Raw genomic sequence first — 21,219 nt, 5'->3', positions numbered from 1 at the left:
ATCGCAGACGGATTCTGGTGCGCGTGGCTCTCGAGCGTTCAGCCCGGCGCAACCACGTGAACTCTTCCAGGTCCGCCGGCCACAGTAGTCATACGACGTGGGAAGGGGTTCGATTCTGAGGGCGCTGCCAAAGGCTCAACATAGGATTCTGAAGTGGTCAGGCTAAAGGGGCTCGTGCTGAAGGTTCAACTGCCAAAGACTATACGAACACACAACAGCGAATTCAGGCAACTTTTGCCTTAACGCCTCAGTTCTCCATCGCTGGGCCCATGGGCATTCGAAAGACAAGCGCAGAATGCTGTCTTGAGAAAGCCCGAGCTCGAAAGCACGGGCCGTGAAAATGGTCATGTTAGTGGATGAGAAACATCGTTCTGCGAGTAAGTGCATTGTTGCTTTTCCGTTGGCGAACCATGAATGCGGTAAACTCACATCAAAACTCTGCCAAAAAAAGAAACATACTTGACCCAATTGAAGTCTTTCGTGCTGCCTGTTCGAATACGTTCTGAGTTCTACCCCGTCTGTCATCGAAAAGATCGGCATATACGAGAAGTAGTGAAGTTCTTTTCGAAATCTAGACCAGCAGTGGTTGAACTCAATAAAAGATAACGCGATTCTGGTCCCCGCATGTTCAGCCACAGTCACAGCCACACAGCCACAGTCATGACAAGTGAGACCTTTGCAGATCATGACCGGTTCCGGGTTTCGATCGTCCAAAAGTGTGGCGTCGAAGTGTGGCATGAGTGTGTGGCGCAGTAACTGTGGCACACGGCATTTCGATGTGGAGAGTTGACTTTCGTATTCTCCCCTTGCCCTTTCCTGGATCTGAATTCCCGTTGAGGAGCCCGCTCAAACTCCTCTCTGCCGATAGACCGTAATAATGGTCGGCAAGTCGGGACTGCCAAAGACTTACTTGTAGCGCTGGAGTCTTATTGCTGAAAAGTCAGAACTGGAACCCCACGAACCTAGTCGAAGAAACAGAAAAATTGTGCGCCGATAGCCACACTTGTGGTCGATTGCTGGGTAACTGCCGGGCACTTCCGTGTCAAGACTTCAGTTTCCTGTCTCCAAAGGCCCCTGGTCCTTGTAAGTGATTTACAGTCACGAGTGCAATTTCCAGCTGCACTACATCCTGCCGCCCAAGAAGCACATCGCATTGAATTACGTCGTCTTTTTGGCGCTCCCGTTCTGTTTGACCAGGCTGAGCAGGCACCGTAGTATTCTGACCCTTGACTTGCCTGATCACCCATCCGATCGATGGAGTTTGCCAATTTGAAAGATGGCTTCGCTTGCAACCGGGGATGTAGCGAAAGCGAGGGAGCGGTGTCCCACTCAACCATGGCGCGGGGTGCCACTTGTGCCACAACTCGTCTCGCCTGTGGCCTACCTGGAGCCCATTGGACGATGATAACCAGCCGTGCACGCCTCGTGGAGCACAGGCGCCGTAATGCTTTGTTAGAATTTTGTTCCATCCGTGTTCCAAATGTCTCGAATCGAGATTACCGGAGGGATTCGCAATGGCGCCGAGTCCACTTGGACTAGCACGTTGTCCAACCACTCCCATGATTTTCCCATCGCTGATTGTTGTTGTGTGGAGCACAGTCAGGGAGATGACCTCATCTTCGTTATTTACTGTGACGGTCCGCTGTCACCTCAGCGCTAAACTCCCCAAGGCTGGGCATTGCATCGGAGCTCCTGATCATAACTGAACAGTGCGACGGATCCCGAAATTGTCAAACAGCCGCCAGTCATGCCACCAATGGAGCATACGCGTACAAACCTTGGTGTTGAAAATGCGCATATGGCCGCCGAACGTTAATGACGACAAAGGGTGATGGAAAGACGTGCGATTATGAAGGGTCAGTTGACCATCGTTTATTCATGCTCTTTTCGTGCACCCGTCTTGTTTCATCTGGCCAGAGGCGGCAGCCACAAGTGGTTGGGTAAAGGTGAGCAGCGCATGATGTAATTTCGGGTGTTGCACCATGACCAATTTTGCGGTGTGTTTGGAGGTACATCAGGTGCATAGAGGCCAGCAGGGCTGAACGGAGAACATTTTAACCGGCGATCCGCAGGAGACTGATTAAAGAGCGCCCGGAACATCCAAGTGTGCCGCTAAAGCACGTTATCGCCATTGGAGCGTGCCATAGGTACCTATTCAGCTGAGTTATCAATGACTAGCACTGAGGATCTCTGCGAAACGTCAATCCGCAAGAGTTATCCATTACTGAATGGGCCGCCAAGCTGGCGTTGAGAAAAATCAACGGGCTGCCATTGGCGCAGGACGGATATCCGGAACTGAGGACAGGTCCAACGGATCGACGTTGAAGGCGAGGAGCGTCAGTGTCGAAAAATAGCAGCAGAATGACTTCTAGCCGAACACGTGCTTTGCAGATCAACGACCACTACCGTGTTAGTAGGGTCCCAAAGGCGACGACTATGGCGTTTGATATCCGGTAGACTCATAGTACTATGTAGGTGTGTGATGTGTTCCTTCTCGTACTCGATCTGATCAAAGAATATTCTCTTGTCTCGCGGGCGATGGTCTGAGCACGGGTCTGTGCCGAGTGTTTCATCAGGCCGCAATCTTGCATCCAGGGAGAGATGGGGAAATGAGAGAATCTGATGTGATTCTGACTTCAAGACCATGAGCAGAAAAGCGGACAGAGAGTCAAGCCACAGGTGGGTGGACGCTGGAGCCCGGTGAAAGCCAGCCGACTGGAGTGTGTAAAGTTTAGGATGGATTTTCCCGGACTCTGAAGAGAGCATTGTGGCATTGCAGGTCTGGCCGCCACAGTGTTTGCCACCGAGCAGCCACATCTTCTGTCAACCCACAAATGTCATTGATGTGAGGGACGCGTGGCTGTGCTCAATGCCGATCAGGTCGAGGACGATCGATGCAAATGCGTGTGGTGTGACCGTGTGAGTGGGTGTGGATGTTGCAGGCAGCTCAAGAGGGAAGTGCTGCATACTGCTGTCCTTCCCGTTCGAGGCAGCGACACCCAGGATGGGCCCGGCATTTTCGAAAAGACGTTTTGTCCCGCAGGAAGGAGGACAAGGCACCGATGTCCATGTCAGAGGCCGAGCGGAGAGTGTGAGAGATGAGTGCAGAGTGCGAGAGTGGCAGAGAGTGTGTCGCAGGCAGACGCAGGGATGGGGTTTTGGGGGGGAACAAGCCAGTCGATGGCAGAGCAGCCACGTCGCCTGACTCTTGACGCCACGCCTAAACCCTTTCGAAAGGTTCACTCCGGCTCTGCTCGCCAGCAAACTGAGCCACTGTCAGGCAGGACCCCGGCCATTAGCCATCAGTGTTAGGCTTCACAGATTAGGCTTCAGTGCTAAAAAGGTGGCCCCTGCAATCCTTTTGCAGCACCCAATTGGACTTGGGCCGTGTGAAGGACAAATACGGAGTAACTTAGTTACTTCGACTGTACTCCGTAGTGAGTGAGAGTACCCGCCATGGACTTGTCTGGCAAGAAGTCTATCTCATCTTTCTTTCTCCTACAACAATTTCCATGATCACTTTGCCTTATCCACTTCCCTTGCTTCACCATCCTTGCGCGCCCCATGGCCCCCGTCCCCAATCACGGCACCAGCTAAGATAGCTCAAGAGGAGCCTCCCAGGCCGAGGAAATTCTCGAGGGTCACCCCCGGTCGTTTTAGAAGATCCATATCCACGCTGTTCAACGCTCCGAACTAAGAGTCTAAACACTACCTAACCCTCTACCTCATACATTACACTTCATCTTCTGATCAGACTGCCTTATACGCTGGGCCTTCGTCGATCCCTCTGGCTATTTTCATCTACGATAATATATGTCGCCTCCATCCGATTGATGCAAAGGAACGCAAAGGTTCAGTTCGTTCCACCGTCCGGTCTACGCTAAGGGGTCTCGCTTGGACTCAGTCGCCTACTCTACATTAACAGGAGTCGACGCACGCAACAAGGCGCAGCACACCTCATCTGCTTCCATTCATCCTGGCTATCTTGAGATCATACAACTAGATGCACCAGATCTGAGTGCTCATCATCGCGTTCGACCATACGACGTCCGGATGTCGTTGATTTGACTCCAGCCCTCCTGGACCTTGCAGCCTGAGACACCGCCTCCGCCGCAAATGTTTCGCAATCGGTGCGTGTTTGCGCTCTTGATCTCGTTGCTTGTTTCACTCTGCTATTACCGAATGGACCCGCATGCTGACCGTCACGTTTCTGTTCATAGGCGCACGACGCAAAAACCCCATGAGGAATTGTACGCGGCCTTCAAGCAGACCTTTCCCGAGGTCGGGCCTGGATCATCCTCATCAGGTGTACATGGGGATGATGGGACTGCACGCCGATCATCAACGCTAAGCGAGGCGATAGTCGATGAACCAAACACTCATATGTGAGTCTCTTATTTGTTTTACTTCAACAACCATTCCTCTCCATTCTGCCCCAAGTCACACCGCCTTGAATGTCGCCAGCCTTTCACCATGTCGCCGACTCATCTGCCATCAGAGCATCAAGATGATCATGTCCAGGAGGCTGACTACTTCTCCAGAGGCTATGAGACACAACCCGACACGAAAGAACAGGATGCGACACCGAAAACATTCACTGACCCCTGGAGATTTACACCATCACTCATGGACCCCAACTCTTTCGCATTTTCCGCCTTCGCGAACCAGCCACCAGGGTACTACACACCGACCCCTGGTGGCTTTGGTACTCTCTATCACCCACAGGCTGGCGACCTTCACACACCTGGAATGGGCATGAACACGCCATTATCATTACCACACTCAGTCCATGCTCTACACGCCCAGGATCCTATGATGCACCTTCAGCATTTCAACCCTCACCTCATGCACCAATCTCATTCTTTTCACGACCCGTTCCATCAACAAGCGCAGCTACATGTGCCTCCACCCCAACAGCAGACCTTCGCTCCCCAGGCATTTCTTCAACATGAAGACTCTGGCTATGTGGGCATTGACGATACCCCTCCCAAGACGACACCACAACAGCAGCCTGACATGAGCGTGCAGCAACCCACTATGAATCAATCCGTCCAACCCATGACATCAAACAATGGCATGACCGGCCTGCCGATGGGTGAAAAGTCAGTATCACATATGTCCCTTGAAGTTCTTACTGACAAGTCCTGTAGATTCCGCTTCCACACCACGTTGAATGCGCCTACGGCGATGGTTCGACATTCAGAAGAGATCCCGATTACATACTTGAACAAAGGTCAAGCTTACACCATGTCAATCTGGGACACCACCCCACCCATGACCCATATGCCACAAAATGGGCCTGTCCAATATCGCACATATGTTCGAGTGTCGTTTGAGGATGAGCAACAGAGAGCTCGTCCTGGAAACTGCTGGCAACTCTGGAAAGAGGGTCGTGGATCGAACGAAGCTCATCAGCGTGGTGGCCGGCTTCTTGCTGTGGAATATGTGGATCCTAATCAAGGAGGCGACGACGAACTGCGCAAATCCCAGATCCAACTCGAAAAGGCATCGTTTGATGGCTTTGCCGTCACCTGGTATCCAAATCCTGTCAATGGAGGACCGGACTGTTCAGTCTCTGTTCGGTTCAACTTTTTGTCGACCGATTTCAGCCACTCCAAGGGCGTCAAGGGAATACCGGTCCGCCTCTGCGCTAAGACAGAGTTGGTCACGCCGGGGACAACAGTTAGCAACGAGCCAGAAGTCTGCTTTTCCAAAGTGAAGCTCTTCAGAGACCACGGGGCGGAAAGGAAGCTCTCGAACGACGTTGCACATGTCAAGAAGACAATTGACAAGCTCAAGCAACAGATTGCTCAAGCCGAAGCGGGCCTAGGCAATGCTGGAAAGAGGAGGCGAAGTGGATCAATGGCAAAGCCATCAGGGTCTCGTCCTGGGAAAGTCATGAAGCACAAGCGCACCTGGTCTGTGGATTCAGACGCTGAAGGGACCAGATTTACAGCAGAGGAAGACCTCCAGCTGAAGCTTGTGACCATGCAGGATATGTTCTCCTCGACCAGACCAGTCAGCATCCTCTTTTTGCGCGGCGACCCAGAAGACGACCCAGACTTATGCCCCGTGAAACTTCCCGGAAGCGATCCTGACATGAAGGAGATTGTAAGAACGTCGACCTGGGAGTCACGCCAGAGCGCTACCGACTCACCCACATCCGATGCAGGCTCACCCAGATCCAGCTCCGCTTCTCAGACGACACCGAAGAGAAAGTACGCGCAGATGCAGCAGCCGGCCATTCAAGAAGAGGGCGAAAGCGAGTACGAGAACGAGCCGAGCAGATCGGTATCGGCGCCCCGACCGATCAAAATCCTAAAAACAGAAACCGAGGCTGCTTCCAAGAGTGACCTTTTCGCTGTCGATATCGACAGTAGCTATCAGCCTCCAACTGAGAAATCCAGACGGCCTGGTAAGTCGCCTTTGTCATTTCACAGAGACCGAGCTAACCTCAACCAGTGGCATGCTTTTACGTGCGCCAGAAAGACGCCGTCAAAGAATATTACCGTGCTGTGTATTTGATGCACCGGACGGTCGAAGACCTCATCAGCAGCATATCGGACAAGTTCAGCATAGACCCTCTCCGAGTAACCCAGGTTACGCATGTCAACTCTCGAGGACTCCACATCATTGTCGATGAAGACGTGGTGCGCGAATTACCAGAAGGACAAGATATGGTCGTTGAGTTTGCGCCGTCTCAATCTGACGAGGCAATCAAGCAACAATTTGTCGCACCAGGCGCAACAACGGTGGTGGTCGACGGCGACTTCGGGCCACTCGATATTTCAGCATTGGATCCACTGGAGATGTGGCTTAATTACTGAGCCGTCGGACGATGTGCAACATTACAGGAACCCCAAAATTTGCATGAGATACCCAACTTCTCTTAAATTTAATTCTATCCATTACGAACACGACTACTTTATTGCAGCGACTTTATTTCCAACAAGCTCACAATTTGGGATGAGCGAAGCTACACTGTTTGATACCCCTTTTCATGGCGCAAAGCCCGACCGAAGGCGCGCATTGGTCTATTATCCTCAAATTCTGGGATCTGTACAGTTGAGCAACAACAAGCGGGAGGGTATTTTGTGGCACGCCTCGAAATCCCATGAGATTTTACACCACAATTTTCATTTTGAGTACAGCACAGGACGATCGAATGACGGGATGATATACGGGTCCCTAAGCGAGGTCCGACTTTTTTCATTTCACGAGATACATGAACTTTCGAGATACCCACATTGTCACAAATCTCTTCATATCTGACAGGATGATACCCACGCGGATTTCTGGTTAGAAGTCGCAGCGCAAATACCAATGTATTGGCCATCTTAATATTGAATACCGGGTTTTTTCTTTACGGGGTTGTGAGACCATGGCAGGCTTCACTATGTTTTGCCATGTCGGAAGCAGAAGTTTGACGTACGGCGCGCCCGTCACAGCAGATCTGACGCCGTGCATCGCAGAGCACACAGCAGACAGAGAGTGGTATGCTTCACAGGCCATTGCGGATAGCGGCCAGGTGGGGCACCTTGAGGTGGTATCAGCCACTAGTGCTTCTCCATTCTGCAGGAACGAATTTCTTTCCCGCTCTCGCCGACAGCTGGAGTGAGTACGGATATCATGGCTGAAGTTTCCAGACCCTGGGGGAGGATGAGTGTGGCGAAAGTGTGGAGGAAGCCGTTTGCATACGGTAATGAGTGGCGGCTATGTGGCAGTGCAAGGGAGAATGACAGCAAGCAAATGCCTTTGACAAGTGACACCACAGGGGAAGGGTCAAAGATGTTCCTAAGAATAAACAGCCTCGACCAGGCCTGCGGTAGAGCCCGGCGAGTCAACTGGAACATGCATGAGGCTAGCAGTTCGCATGGGCGAGCAAACCAATGCCCTGACGGCAGATAACGTTAATATGCCTGGTGACAAGATCTACAGGAGGTTTTTCGATCGGCCAGAACCCGAGTCAAGAATAGCTTGCAATACAAAAAGACAAGTGCTGAAAGCCACGTCAGCCTCAACCGATGTCCTTCACATTTCCGATGCACACAAGAGCTCGAGTAACGTGATAGGAGAAGGGCGACGATCATGACCGCTCCGAGTCACAATCGGCAGATATCGAGACTCTCAATTGCACCATACACAAAGGTGGGTTACTACGGTCCAAGTGTCCGAGATTTCGATTGGACCACGATCGCACGTATGGAGTTGGGCGTGCAGAGACTTCGATAGTCGGCTCATCCTGCTCTGGCCGCGAAACAGCCACAGACACCGCAAAGAGCTCGCTTAACGGTGGTCAGGTACCAAGCCGGCCAATCAGGTCGTCAAATCGGGGTTTCTCAGGCCAGAGAGGGGAACACGGTCGCAATATGCCAGCCACCCGTAACGAACACGGGACCACGAGGACAACGAAGTCGAAAGGAGATAGGCTAGAGAATGACCTGAAACAGGTCCGTTTTCTTCTAGGAGCATTTAGGACTGTCCAGTCACGATCGATTGTCGACATTTCATTCCGAGGCACATGAAATGGCATAGTGCCAGGGAAAGATAGTCGATCGAATAAAGGCCTACGTGATGACGACAGAGGCGGTGATGATAAGAGAACCGCTTGCACCGCCACACAGCCACACACACAGCGCCACAGTCTGTAGCACGTGTAGACACGTGCACTGTGCGCCACAGTTGGCTGTCTATCTCAACTTCATCGACTCTTGATCTAACCTCACTGTCGCAGAAATGTCAACAAGGGTGACTGTCAACATGTACCTGACTAAAGTATGTCAGTGACTGTGTCGTTGATACAGGAACGCACCTACCAAGTATTGATGTGTCCAACTCGTTGTCGTTGTCAAGTCTTCTACTGCCTCACACCTGCTTTGTTTAATTCCTGGTCGCGCCTACTTCCTTTTCAACTGCTGTCGACGCAGTTGCGTCGCCGCGGCGATGGCAGTCACCACTTTGCCACTTTGTCATGGCTTCATCGCCCTGCGAACCGCCTTATCCCAATACTGCCGCATCCCCATCGCAAATAGCCTCACAAATTTTGTTTCTATCTCATTTCTCTTGATATGCACTACTATTCATGAACTATTGCATCCTCGTAATTGCAGATTTGATATTCCTACCTCATAATCGTGCAAGATGGCTGACGATGATCACTACGCCGTGCTGGGCATCTCTCATTCAGCTGACTACGCCTCTATCAGATCCGCTTATAACAGACTCGTGATTAAGAATCACCCGGACAAGGGCGGCTCTAATGAGGCGTTCATCAAAATCCAGCAAGCGTTCGAAGCACTACGGGAACCCGTCTCTCGGGCAGAATACGACAAGAAGAACAAGATTAGGTCATTTCGTAGAAATGAAGAAGAGACGGGCAACAAACCTCAAGCAGCCAAAGGTCAATCCACCAAACCACCTTTCTCACCAACTGCAGCTCCCTTCAAGCCCTCTGCTCCATGGCCAAGATCACCACGTCCACCATCTACTCAGTCAGCTACGAACGAATCCTCATATGACCCCGCCTGGACTCAATATCGAGATGCGGCCGACAAGCCAAAGTCAAGACCAAGACGAAAGCCCAAATCAGCGGCGGAGCCGGAGCCCATCAAGAGGGGAAGAAGAGGTTCTGCGAGTTTTCAGAAGGAGTCAACCCCGACAACAACAGATCCGAAGCCTACGGCTGCGAGGGCGGACGACGTTCATCCATTCCCACCAGGAACGCCGTCATCCTTCAGGGGCGCACCTGTGAGACCGACAAGACCAGGCTCTCAGGAACCCAATGGCCCATCGGCGACCTCCCAAGCAAACCAACCGCCGACGAACCCAGTGCCCGCGAGCAGCGAGCCCTCTCCAACGAGCACTTTGGCCTTGGCCCAGTCATCGGCGGATCGAATCAAGAGAATGGTGCTAGCTTTGGACAATGGCGTGGGCCACTACATCTCCCCTGAGCTCTGGTGTCATTTGCAACACTTTCAAATGCGGCTGGTCAACCAAGCCTCGGAGCTACAACTTCGGCAAGCGACTGAGTTCAATTGCCAATTGCAAAATCGACTCAACCCAATATCACTCGAGCTGCCAGCGTGGGACAGTGTGTACTATGCCAAATGGGCAATGGAAGACAAGGAGGTTTTGGATAGGCTGGGACAGGTCTTTTTGCTTCTTACCGAAACTGCGGATGCACTCAGCCGGCGTAAACACCGTGGGCAGGAGGACAATCAGGGAATTCACAATATGAATGTGGATGACGATGAGATTTGCCGGCGCCTGGAGGATGTTATTGGTGATACGCTGCATGATCTGAAGACGTTCTTGATCGAAGTGTTATTTGTTGGTCCGAGCGGCCAGGGCGATGCCAAAGAGCGCTCCTAGTGGACGTTACGATGGCTATGTTGACTAAGTGGCAAGCAACAGAAGAGGATTTTGTGATCAAGGGGGCCTCCAGGCCTATTGTCGTTACTGTTGCTTGCCTGGGCCGTGGTCCTGGGAATCAGCTCTGTTAGATTGATTGATGCCTGAGCTACGAGAACGAGTATCTGGCTGTGGCTGTGTGGATTTGTGGCTGTGCAGTGCGCCACACTTACACTTCGCTTGCGGAGAAATACTGCCACTACCCAGGTGCCATTCGGTACTTCCTTCCTCCCACAGGGAAAATCCCAGCGACCACAACATCCCGGCCCGGAAATTTGATTCCACTGTTGCTGTACGTACATGATGGTTACATCTCTAGAGAAGGGACGCGCTACCTAGTAGTACACCACGTAAGTGCCGTGGTCGAGTTTTGTAACGAAGGAGGCAGTCCTCGGGGTCGATCGGCAAGAACAGAGATAGGGAAAGGGGTAGTCATAGGTTTGTTACCGATATGCAGGGTTCGGAGGGTTTGTTTTCGATCCTTGATCTTCCGAAAGACCTTGTCGAGCTGAAGACCGGCTGTATGGAATGCTATTCGTGCTGGAAGCGACGGCTGTGCATGTGCATATCGCTTCACTTCGCTTAGATTAGATTGCAGGCAGGTTGGCCGGGTTCGAGGATCGAGCATTCGAAGTCACAGAAGTCTGCATGTCCACGTTGCATATACGACAAAGTTTGTAGCGCTTGGGAGGGACGATAAAAATAGAAAAAAAGCACTCTTGATAACAGTTATGGCTGTCGACAAGGTTTCCAACTATACTCGTGATAGGGATGTTACCGACGTGGTCGAATTGTCGGGTTCCTTTGGCCAAGGATGTTCGAGTCGGATGATAGCCCAATTTAGGAGCGTGGGAAATATGTTCTCTCCCTGTTGTGGCGTCTTCGGATACTGGGAGTAGGAGGTGGAGATACTTTCCCAGGTGTTGCTGTGGTGGCTTGATGAGAGGACGGCAAGCCTGTTTTCCAAAAGATGTGGCTGGCAGCCTGTTCGAGCGAAAACGGAGGTAAGTGGTCAATATCTTACGGAGCCCTTCGTGATACAGCGTCGGGAGAATCAGCGCTTAGTGTTCGAGGGTGGTCCAGTCCTGTGGCGTGGAGATACCAGATTGAAGCCCGAGTCGCCGGCGTCAACGTCTCCTGGTAATTCAAGGTTACGAGGTAGGTGTGATGCTGTTAGACGTGCCACTTTCGTTGGGGAGACAGGCTCGACGGATGGCGAAACGTCGCACCGAGCTGTGCAGTAGTCATATCTTCGAGGTAACAGGTTCTTCCTGTGGCGTCAGTAGCTCTCTCCTAGTGTTAACTGTTCATTTTGCGGCGGTGTGGCTTCAATTGGCGCGGAGAGAGCAGAAGCAGAAGCAAGACGTGTTGGGTTCCTACAATTGCTTTCCAAGCGTCACATCAGGCGACTGCTACCTCGATGTGAGATCGACCACGGCCTTGCGGGATCAAGGATGTTCTGCTTTGCTCATGCCTGTTTCGTCCTGCTGCGATCAGAGCCATGATAAGGTGCGGGCTTACCTTACATTTTCAACCTACCAAATTCGGACGAACCGTATGGCTGAAGAGCGTCTGTGACGACCGTGGCTGCCTTATAATCCCATGCTGCTGCAACCAGTGCAAGTTGAAATCGTGCACAGTAGGTCCTTGCACCACGAAAGGTTCGATGTGGTGCAAAGTGATCTCGTGTTCGATGCAGGCTTGAGCGATTTCATCGTCATACCGTGCTGCGTGTATGCGTTGACCTTGTGGTGGTTGGGATGGTTCGCATGTGCCGAAGAACTCACCACGTCTTGACGGGAACAACATGACCGTTTGGCGCAGAGAAGAATCTGTATACGTGCTTGTACCTCACCACCGCCTTGAGAGCCAAGCGGTCATCTAACTCCACGATTAATTGTCCTTGATATATTGCAAAACTGGAATTTCTGCCACAACTTAACAATGAAGCTAGACGAGGTTCACCAAAAGGTGGTCCTCGTGGCCGAGTGGTTTACAACCGATGACATATACTTTAGCCTTAACTGTGAAAGTATTTCATTCGACTTCGGTTGCCCTAGACTCACCAGGGTTCGTTCGTTCCTCTCACAACCGAAAAAACCAGTACGGCTGGTTTTACTACCTACAACCTCCTGACCACCGGGTCAAGGAGTTTGGGGCAAAGTTTTTTGCTTTTTTTGTTGTTGATTGTCCTGAGTTGAATTTTCTCTTACTTGACTTTACGGAGTACCTCCTTCGCTGCGACAATATAAAATCTGAACAAGGTCGTCTTGGCATTGCAACATTTCTCATGAGCTATGGGCTCAATTTTTCTTTGGAGAATCACAGGATGCTACGGAGCGTATACTGTCGCAGCATAACGTTGAATGATAGCTGCCAGAATAAGAGGTGGTTGGCAGCCGCTGACGTGAACAAGATGTAAAGGAGAGACTTGCGAAGGACGTCCACCGACGTCGTGGCGAGATTCGAGCCCCTGGACGCCAAGCCACGGACTAAGCCCGAAAGAGCGAATATTCTGGGGGGCTGGAAAAGCGAAAGAAGACTTCAACTCTTGACCTGCTGTCAACTCAACTGTCAAACGCGTAAAGATCCAATCTTTTGAGGGCTGGTCAGAGAGTGCAAAGTCCCTCAGCCGGAAGGTCAGCCTGAATATTCTCGTCCCAGCTATTGCCACCTCGGGTACAGGTCCGACTCTCGCTTGTATCACGCCGACAGCCTGGCCAGATGATCTCGGTCAGGCGACATTTCATGCTTTTTGCATCATTACTTCGCGATCCCTACATGGCTATATCGAGAGGTTTGGGTAGGCTTGAAGAGAGACAATCTTACCGCAGGCGTTCGTCAATGGCTGCTCCCACATCGTGAGAGGCGCCTGAAGGACTCACGCTTACTTATGAACGATGGCCTGTGAGGTGAGCGCCAGTACAGGTTGCGAAGCTTATCACGCCAGAACACGATATGGATTGCTATCCGTGATACGCCCCGATTTCTGTGCCGAATGGGACAGAGATTGACCATGAGATCTCAATTCATCACCCAATCCGATATCCATGTTCGTTCAACCCCTGCCAGTCAAGGCCGAATCCGGAAGCTTTGACACTTTTGAAAACTTCTTCGACACTTGTCTTTGTCGCATGTGAACCCATTTGGCCCAGCTCATGACTAACCCGCAGTTCTCGCAGCCCTATCCGACGCTCTTTTCGTGGTCAATGCTCCCAGACCGGCGTGTTCTGACGTGAAGGAGTCGTGGAGGTGCACGTCCATCCTCAGCCTGGCCATGGCTCTGGTGCTTGGTGCATGGGCGCTCTCTCATATACGTAGAGGGTGGCCTGTTCGAGCACATTGTTCCCTCGGACCTCTACAATCAATGTCGATTCACCAGATGAGCTGACGCGGTTTTCCTGGACATACTCATGGCGAGTGCGGTGCAGGCGGATGCTGAATACCATGGGTCGTTGTTAGCAATTCTGACAATAGTACTCGTGGGTGTTTCATTGTTGGTGGTTTTAGTGCGAGGTATAGCACGATATCGAATCAGTAAGCTTGTTGAAGCCGCTGATATCCTACTGCCTTTGGCTCTGGTGAGTACATCTTCGATCGGAATCTCTGGGGGATTAGGGGCTGACCCGATTTCAGGTCTTTGCCCTCCTGCAAAGTGCTTGTGTGCGAGTAGCTCTATCGAGTGGCCTGGGCAGCCATCTCGACTCCTTAACAGCGGATCAGATATCATTATATGAAAAGGTAGGCTTTCAAGCAAAGTATACTGTGCTGCTGGCAACAATCTGACCGTTGTATAGCTGATCTATGCTGGAAATCTCCTGTTTCAAGCCGTACTTTCTTTGACGCAAGTCATTGTGGTCCTGCTCATAAAACATGTCGAACCGCAGCGACCTGTTCGAATTGGCTGCAACTGCCTCCTCGGCCTTATTGCAGTGTATTCTGCCCTCGCCCTCTCAGTTCTTGCGTTTCAATGTACCCTTCCCACTCCGTGGGTAGTTGCCACGAACAGATGCGTGGACCGCGTTAGTCACGCTCTCCCCAACCAGTCAAAGCCTTCCTCACTGACTCTATTGACCTCAGGAAACCTTCCTAACCGCCTTCATCGTCGCTAGCATTGCCATCGACGGTATCACCCTCATTCTCCTCATCATCATGATGTGTAAAGTGTCCACATCCCGAGATAAAAAGATATTTGTCTGCGCTCTCTTCGGCACGCGGCTGGCTTTGCCGATAGTGACTGTACCACAAATATACCATCTTCAGGCAGTGATTGTATCAAAGGACCCGACATGGGATTTGATCTCCTTCCAGACATGGGTACAAATCGTCATGAATCTGGGCGTCATTACCGCGTGTCTACCCTCTCTGGGACATGTGATGTGGGAAATGTGGACATTCGGGACAACCTTGAGATCAAGTTGGTCCGGTCAAAGTGGCAAGTCAAAAGATTTTGGCCACGAACTTGAAATCGAGCATGCTCCCCCAGTATACCAGGAAAAGCCTCACCACATCGATTCGCCCGGGCCAGCGTTCTATGGCGATGAGAAAGAGGACTGGACCGAGCACATTCTGTCCAGGGTGTACTCCATCGGCAGATCCGATTCGACCCAAGCGGTTGTCGGTGAGCACAATGTTCGTCAGCACAGCTTTGGTGGGCACAGGGAGCTTCCAGAGGTGCAACTTCCACGAACCGCACACCCCGCATATCCTCCTCCAAGACGACAACTCCATGGTTATCGTCTTCCAGACGTTTTGTCTCCCGTTATTGAACGGTCTCCATATATCGAAGGGATGACACCACAGATGCCCGGTCAGCACTGGAACCCAAACTACGACCGGCCGCCATACCCACATATGCAACCCGAGCGGACAGGACCACCGTCTTATGCAGCAAGTTCCCTTTACGACGAAGACCCGTCAGAGATCGATTTCTCCGAGATTGATATTGACAGCTATTATCTCGGGAACACTCAGACGCGGCCGACTCGGAGCGAGATCGCGTTGCAGAGCATGATTGATGATTTGCAAAAGGAAAATTCCACGGTTGATCCCGCAAAGAGATGGGAACATGGCTGGATTTGAGCCTGCTGGGCTATGGTGGATACGGACAGCTCCTTTCCCCTTCACGCGTTATATGACACTTCTCTTGTGATGTTGCCTATGAAACATGTGTCACGTTTTTTACGAACTTATGTTGGAATTGTTGTCAATGATATAACCAGGTCGGATTGAGATATGTTTTTCGTGCATGTTCATATGACAGCCACCCGAGAAATATATCTCTTCCACAACATACAATTCATGCTCTTATGACATACCGCGTACGACGTACTTTTGTCCCTGCCACAATATGGTTATACTGTCCTGGAAAGAGTCACTACCTCTTCATTTTGTCTGCAAGGCTCTGTACCGCTCCGCCCAGTGAACCATTCTCAGTGAATTGTTTTCCAATGGTTCCGTCCTTGTCCAGAGGGCCACCGACTTTCTGGGCCGTACCACCCAGTAGCCCATCAGTCGTGAATTGCTTGCCAATTCCGCCCTTAGAGTCAAGGATCGACTTGCCGGTGCCGGTGGAAGTGTTTAGGTCCTATAGGGCCACATCAGGTATTGTCAGTTTCAACCCCGAGGGCCTGAGTTGGGAGTTTCAAGGGTGGAGGCAAAGAGACTTACCGCTCGGTCAGCATGTTCAGGCATCGACGTCTCCTCGTTGAGACTCTGGGTCGTAGCCCTGGCTCCTTGTTCGAGGCCTGACATTTTGTTCTGCGCGGAATTTGAGGTGCTGTCGGTTGTGCTGGACGGTTCGAATAGTAGGCTAGGTTGGCTGGGCGACATCAAATCTCAAAGTATTCAAGATATTGTGTGATAGGAAGGCAACCTGAGGCATCAAGTTCCGGTCTCAGCGCGGTCTATATACCAGGAGTACGATGCCCCAGTGGCCTCGAGAAGGAAATATGATGTATGTCCATCATAGTATCTCCGTACGGGCCAAAGCAGAGCGGAGCGAAGGAGTGATGCCATGCGCATAACTCTGTGTGCTCCGTCCATTCAACTGCCAGCATCGTGCCATGACCTCAGCCAGGCCGTCAACGTCTTCACAGGACCTCAGCGGATTGCATCATGTTTAGGCATTTATAAAGTGTCAAGTAGGCGTCCCCGGCGCGGACATGTTGTGGAATATCAACGCGGGTGTGCTTACCGAGGATGATCGACGTTTGAGTTCATAGAACATCAGAAATGGGGATGGCAATTCAGATGACCATCATAACTTTTCCGTGATGGTCATCAATCGTATTGTGATATTATACATCTTCATCGTCTCAGCATTTCCACAATATGACCGTGAAGGAAGAGATTTTCTATTCCGAGTAACGTCTTTACAGTAGTCTGTACTCATACCCTCAGGCTGTGCCATTTGTCCCTCTGACTCCCACCCTCCCTACGCCGATACCTTCTATCGTTGTGAACGATGCTTCCACCCTTTGCAAACGAGACGCTACTCAAATGACAGTAACTTATCCTTGTTCAGTTTCATTTCTTTTAGATTGCGGTGGATAAGTGGATGCCCGCCGGGACTTCCTGGTTGGTGATGATGTCGAAGATGGAGGATTGACCACCTGCAGTGCCCGTATAGGAACGACCTTGTTGTTCTCGAACTGTTCCCCTTGGCCTTGAAGTACTTCTGCTGTGTCAATGGCAACTTCTGGAAGATACCTGCGGGCAGGTTCCGGAGTAGAGGGTGCAGAAAGCTCCGGTGAGCGTGTAGGGTCGGAGCCCGACACCAGACTGGGCGCGGTGTCGCCTGTTGCGGGAATGGGGCCGAGCACTTCGATTCGACCTCTTATAGTCTGTTGCCCTCCCATACCATGGTTGTTGCCCGACGCACTGCGTCGGGAGAGGCCCAATTCAATAGACAGATCAATCCTTGCGATATCTTCCAAGCGACCGCCTGAGCTGACTGGGTCGACACTTGCGATATCTTCCAAGCGACCGTCTGAGCTGACCAGGTCGACTCTTGCAACATCATGCTGGAGGGTCCCAGGAGGGACACCAGTAGGGGCCACGGTACGAATGGCGTCCACCGGCTCTTCAGTAGCGATTGTGAAGCTGTTCCTGACCACGTAGACATCGGCAAGTTTCTTGGCGGCAGCGACCATGCGTTGGCGTACTTCTGGCTTTCCTAGGTAGGTATTTGTCTTCACTTCGATCTCACTTGGACCATCCTTATCTGTGACTGCTCGCCAATTATCTAGTTTGATGCCATGAATGCCTGTATCGGCGCTGAATCGTTCAAAGAAAAACTGATCGGGAAGCATGTCGGATATGACGGCGAGGCGTGCAGCAGGTCCTTCTGATTCGGTAGCAATGTGAATGAGGTCCGCCACGAGACCAAGTGCGTTTACCAGACCGTTTGGCACAAGTCGAGTCCACCAAGGCCGCAGGGCTCCCTGATCGTGAGCCTCATAGAATTCTTCAGGTAACGTCCCGGTCCCAACATTGATCATGACCATCCGCTCTTCCTCACGGAGACCGTGGTTTCTGTGGTAGTGCAGTTTTCCCTCCCAGGATGGGTTGTTGGTTTCTCCTATCCCGCCATCCGTAAACGATCGCCCTCGGATTACCATTGGTTCAAAGTATGAAGGGGCTGCTGAGGTCGCACGTGCAGCTTGCCGTAGCTCCAGGTCACAGTCCAGCATCTGTTGTCGATAGGGGCCCTGGCACTCGTGGGTACAGAAGAAGATAGGATGCGGATTGGGTTTTTCGTGGCAGAGAACAGTCCCTTGCATACTGTTTGCATGCGCGCTGCGTAGTTTGAGATCGGGAGCATGCCCTTCTGATGCCAGCAGCTTTTCTATAGCTTTGCTGAGTGCTTCGCCCGAGAACTTTGACCAGTCGGAACCAAAAAGCCTTTTCAATGCTGGCCGTTCTTTCGCGAATATCTCGCTGGAAAGGACTTTGTATTGTTGAATGCACTCATCAATCGACATGTTCAACTTGACCATCATCAAGACAATCAATCCACCAGTACTGGTACCGACGGCGATGTCGAAAACATCTTGCGGATTCAGTGTTGGACGACCGTGGGGTACAACGTTCCTCCGAGCGAGCTCTTCGGTGACAAGGACGAGTAAGAGCCGCAAAATGAGCAGTGATGAGAGACCGCGCACTCCACCGCCATCCAAGGAGACCATCGCGATGGGCCGGGAAGGCGCCGCGTCTCCATCGGCAGCCTTACGGGCAACCTTACGGGCAGGCTCCATGACTTCGTTGACACGCCGTGCCAGACGCGAAGGCTAGCACGGGTTCCAGTTCGTTGTATTCGTATTCGTAGTCGTTATAGAAGGCTCTTGCAGTGGTAGATTGAGATAAGTGATTGTGAATAGGATGGATCGTACAAGAAGAGCACAAGATACAGAGCAATATAAAGCTGAACGAACCCTTGTGCATGACAAGTCACCCGCATACATCAGGGGGACAAGGAAAGGTCTCTGACCCCAGCATTCTGACATAACAGAAACCTCGAAGGCCACGAGGCTCTGCCAATGAAGTCTCTCCAGGCGCACAGTCTCGCAGACAAAAGTGCCATTATTTCGTTGACCTACGGATTCTGTCTGAGGCCGGATCGCTAAATGCAGTGCGGCAGGGCCACTGAAGTGTGCAGAATGTTGGGGGTCAGGCAGGGATGAAAGGTAGTGGTCGATTGTGATTGGACAATGGGTACATGGGACCATCAGGCTGCATGCTCATCTAGCGGCGAAACGGGCGATGCTCATGCGGGCTGAAACACCAACTGCCACAACTTTGTGCAAGGCGGGCGACAAAGAGAAGCCAGGCAGTGCAATGAGGCGAAGTTGCGCCCGGCTGATGACTAGGCAGTCTGATAGCCATAGATATGTTGATGTCACCAGGCGTACGCAGTGAAGAAGGGTCGGCAGGCGCGACAATGCTCAGGTGACCATTCTGCGCGGCCTGCAGTGTGACTTTAGAGATCAAAAACCCTCATACCGATATTACGTAGAAACAGGTCATGGGTCTGCTTCCACAAGTGTTCAAATAAGATCGCCTGCAGTAATCGTCGAAAGAGGCCACGGCAACAACAAAGAAACAAAGAATGAATAACCAGCAATCTCTCAAAATCCTTACCTTGGGTGAGTTAAATTTTGTACCCCGCTGTAACCTCGTGGCTGACTTTGGCAGATGGAGGTGGATTGCAGGCACTGGCGACACTGAGCAGCATCTGTGCAGTGTGTCAAGCAATCGCCAAAGAAAACAAAGCTGCGAGAATTCCAGCCCCCCACGAGCTGTTCGATATCATATGTGGTGTCGGCACTGGCGGGTAAGTAATTCCGAACCTGTGTCTGCGCCTTTCTGACATAGAATCTAGATGGATTGCATTGTTGCTTGGACGATATCGTCTCGACGTTGCAACATGTATGGCAGTGTACATGGAGATTGCGAGAAAGGTAGACAGCGATCGGAACACCTCCAGGTGGCCACGGCGAAATCGTGCTTTCAAGCTCGATCAAGACCAACTTGTCTCTGTGGTCGAGGATACGTTGCTGCGGTATAATTTGGATGCAACACTGTTGAGGGAAGAGTCGCCGGCACCAAACGTTTTCGAAAGAGGCCAAACCAGATGTGCACAGGCGTAAGTCAGGATATCCATTTTATGATGTTGCTGACTCTTGTAGATTTGCCGTGGGTATCAAACAAGGACGGAACAAACAAGGAACCGAGTACGAGCTCTTCAGATCATACAACCTTGAGGGCAAGTCTGCGAGCACGCTGTCTGGTCCAGAGCCCAGAAAGTGTCGCACTTCGCAAGCCTTCGCCGCAGTCGGAGCCGCCAAATTCTTCTTGAAGCCATACAAGGTTGGGAAGAGTGTCTTCTTCGACGAGACATTTCCTCAGTCACATCCCATCTCATCAATGGCTCTCGATGAAGCACTGACCGTGTATGGCCCTGACGTGGAGATTTCGGTCCTGCTTAACATAGGCCCAGGTATCCCTTCAGAGCAGGATTGCAAAACTCTTGACTCCATGTCCATTGGCCCTATTGCTCGTCTGACGAGGAAGTTTTCATGGCCTGGAAGGAAGGAAGCGTCGCTGAAAGGAAAAAAGCCGGTGGACAACGACAGCCAAAATGAGGTGCAGCAGCACGATTCAACGCCCAGCACTCCTAGCGAAAGTGCGCTGAGACTGGAGTGCCAGAGACGATTGGACATACGTGACCGGTTGAAGGGCTTGTATGGTGATTCTGGGGCCGAAAAGTACCATCATCTTGGACCGGATTATTCCTTGGAGAAAGCGTCTCTTAACGATGTTCATGCCATCCGACTGTTTCGAACTCGATCAAGGGAATCACAAGGCCGCGCGGCCGAGATAGGGGGTGCAGTGAGCCAGTACTGGGTCAACACGAGGGCTTGAAGGAAGGTTCGGAGGCTATGAGGACGTGGTGGTACCTAGACGCTGCTGCTGAGATTGTGACAGCGTGATGATCTGTTTACACCAGTCAATACATCAATCGTCAGCCAGGTCGGAACCAGTTGCCATTTAGCTCCGGGGCCATCATCGATCGGATGGGAAGAAGCGAGCCGTGAATTCGTGGTGTGCTCCGCGGACCAGACTTGTGGGATGTGAAAAGGGGGGTGTTTTGAGTTCGATTGTTCATCACCAATAGCTTGCGCATCTGAACACTGCAGTCTGCAGCTCGGAAGTACTGCGTTACAGGAACAAGGAAAGGGTCGAAGGACAAGGTGAAGTAAGCAATGACAAGCTCACTAGGGCCCGTCTCTGCATGGCTGCGTGGGT

General features: G+C 51.6%; 6 protein-coding genes across 6 annotated transcripts; 4 read left to right on the top strand and 2 right to left on the bottom strand.

Annotated features, from left to right (window-relative positions):
• Positions 1-4,116: 4,116 nt before the first annotated feature.
• On the top strand, positions 4,117-6,827 carry EDD37DRAFT_660154 (transcription factor CP2 and like protein; the record flags this gene model as incomplete). Its single annotated transcript, XM_062819091.1, has 5 exons — positions 4,117-4,130; positions 4,221-4,385; positions 4,542-5,102; positions 5,151-6,415; positions 6,463-6,827. The coding sequence occupies 5 exons, from the start codon at positions 4,117-4,119 to the stop codon at positions 6,825-6,827; spliced, it is 2,370 nt and encodes a 789-aa protein (XP_062665557.1).
• A 2,246-nt stretch (positions 6,828-9,073) lies between these two features.
• Positions 9,074-10,556, top strand: EDD37DRAFT_203488 (uncharacterized protein). Its single transcript, XM_062810201.1, has one exon. The coding sequence runs from the start codon at positions 9,142-9,144 to the stop codon at positions 10,369-10,371; it is 1,230 nt and encodes a 409-aa protein (XP_062665556.1). The 5' UTR covers positions 9,074-9,141; the 3' UTR covers positions 10,372-10,556.
• A 2,754-nt stretch (positions 10,557-13,310) lies between these two features.
• Positions 13,311-15,492, top strand: EDD37DRAFT_660153 (uncharacterized protein; the record flags this gene model as incomplete). Its single annotated transcript, XM_062819090.1, has 5 exons — positions 13,311-13,382; positions 13,842-13,991; positions 14,047-14,151; positions 14,208-14,432; positions 14,491-15,492. The coding sequence occupies 5 exons, from the start codon at positions 13,311-13,313 to the stop codon at positions 15,490-15,492; spliced, it is 1,554 nt and encodes a 517-aa protein (XP_062665555.1).
• Positions 15,493-15,787: 295 nt separating this feature from the next.
• EDD37DRAFT_654560 (uncharacterized protein) lies at positions 15,788-16,164 on the bottom strand (the record flags this gene model as incomplete). Its single annotated transcript, XM_062818691.1, has 2 exons — positions 15,788-15,997; positions 16,081-16,164. The coding sequence occupies 2 exons, from the start codon at positions 16,162-16,164 to the stop codon at positions 15,788-15,790; spliced, it is 294 nt and encodes a 97-aa protein (XP_062665554.1).
• Positions 16,165-17,513: 1,349 nt separating this feature from the next.
• On the bottom strand, positions 17,514-18,599 carry EDD37DRAFT_570814 (acyl transferase/acyl hydrolase/lysophospholipase; the record flags this gene model as incomplete). Its single annotated transcript, XM_062814300.1, has 1 exon — positions 17,514-18,599. A coding segment is annotated over one exon (1,086 nt), but the record flags the coding sequence as incomplete, so codon positions are not given.
• A 920-nt stretch (positions 18,600-19,519) lies between these two features.
• Positions 19,520-20,835, top strand: EDD37DRAFT_654558 (uncharacterized protein; the record flags this gene model as incomplete). Its single annotated transcript, XM_062818690.1, has 4 exons — positions 19,520-19,556; positions 19,606-19,744; positions 19,793-20,056; positions 20,100-20,835. 4 exons carry the CDS (start codon positions 19,520-19,522, stop codon positions 20,833-20,835), a joined length of 1,176 nt encoding a protein of 391 aa, XP_062665552.1.
• Between the last annotated feature and the right edge of the window lie 384 nt (positions 20,836-21,219).

Source organism: Exophiala viscosa (assembly GCF_022695815.1).
Source record: "Exophiala viscosa unplaced genomic scaffold EDD37scaffold_16, whole genome shotgun sequence".
Lineage (NCBI taxonomy): Eukaryota > Fungi > Ascomycota > Eurotiomycetes > Chaetothyriales > Herpotrichiellaceae > Exophiala > Exophiala viscosa.
This window is presented reverse-complemented; position numbering and strand designations above follow the sequence as displayed.

Coding starts and splice junctions, on each gene's coding strand:
- EDD37DRAFT_203488 (XM_062810201.1), top strand. CDS start 9,142: ATGGCTGACGATGATCACTACGCCGTGCTGGGCATCTCTCATTCAGCT.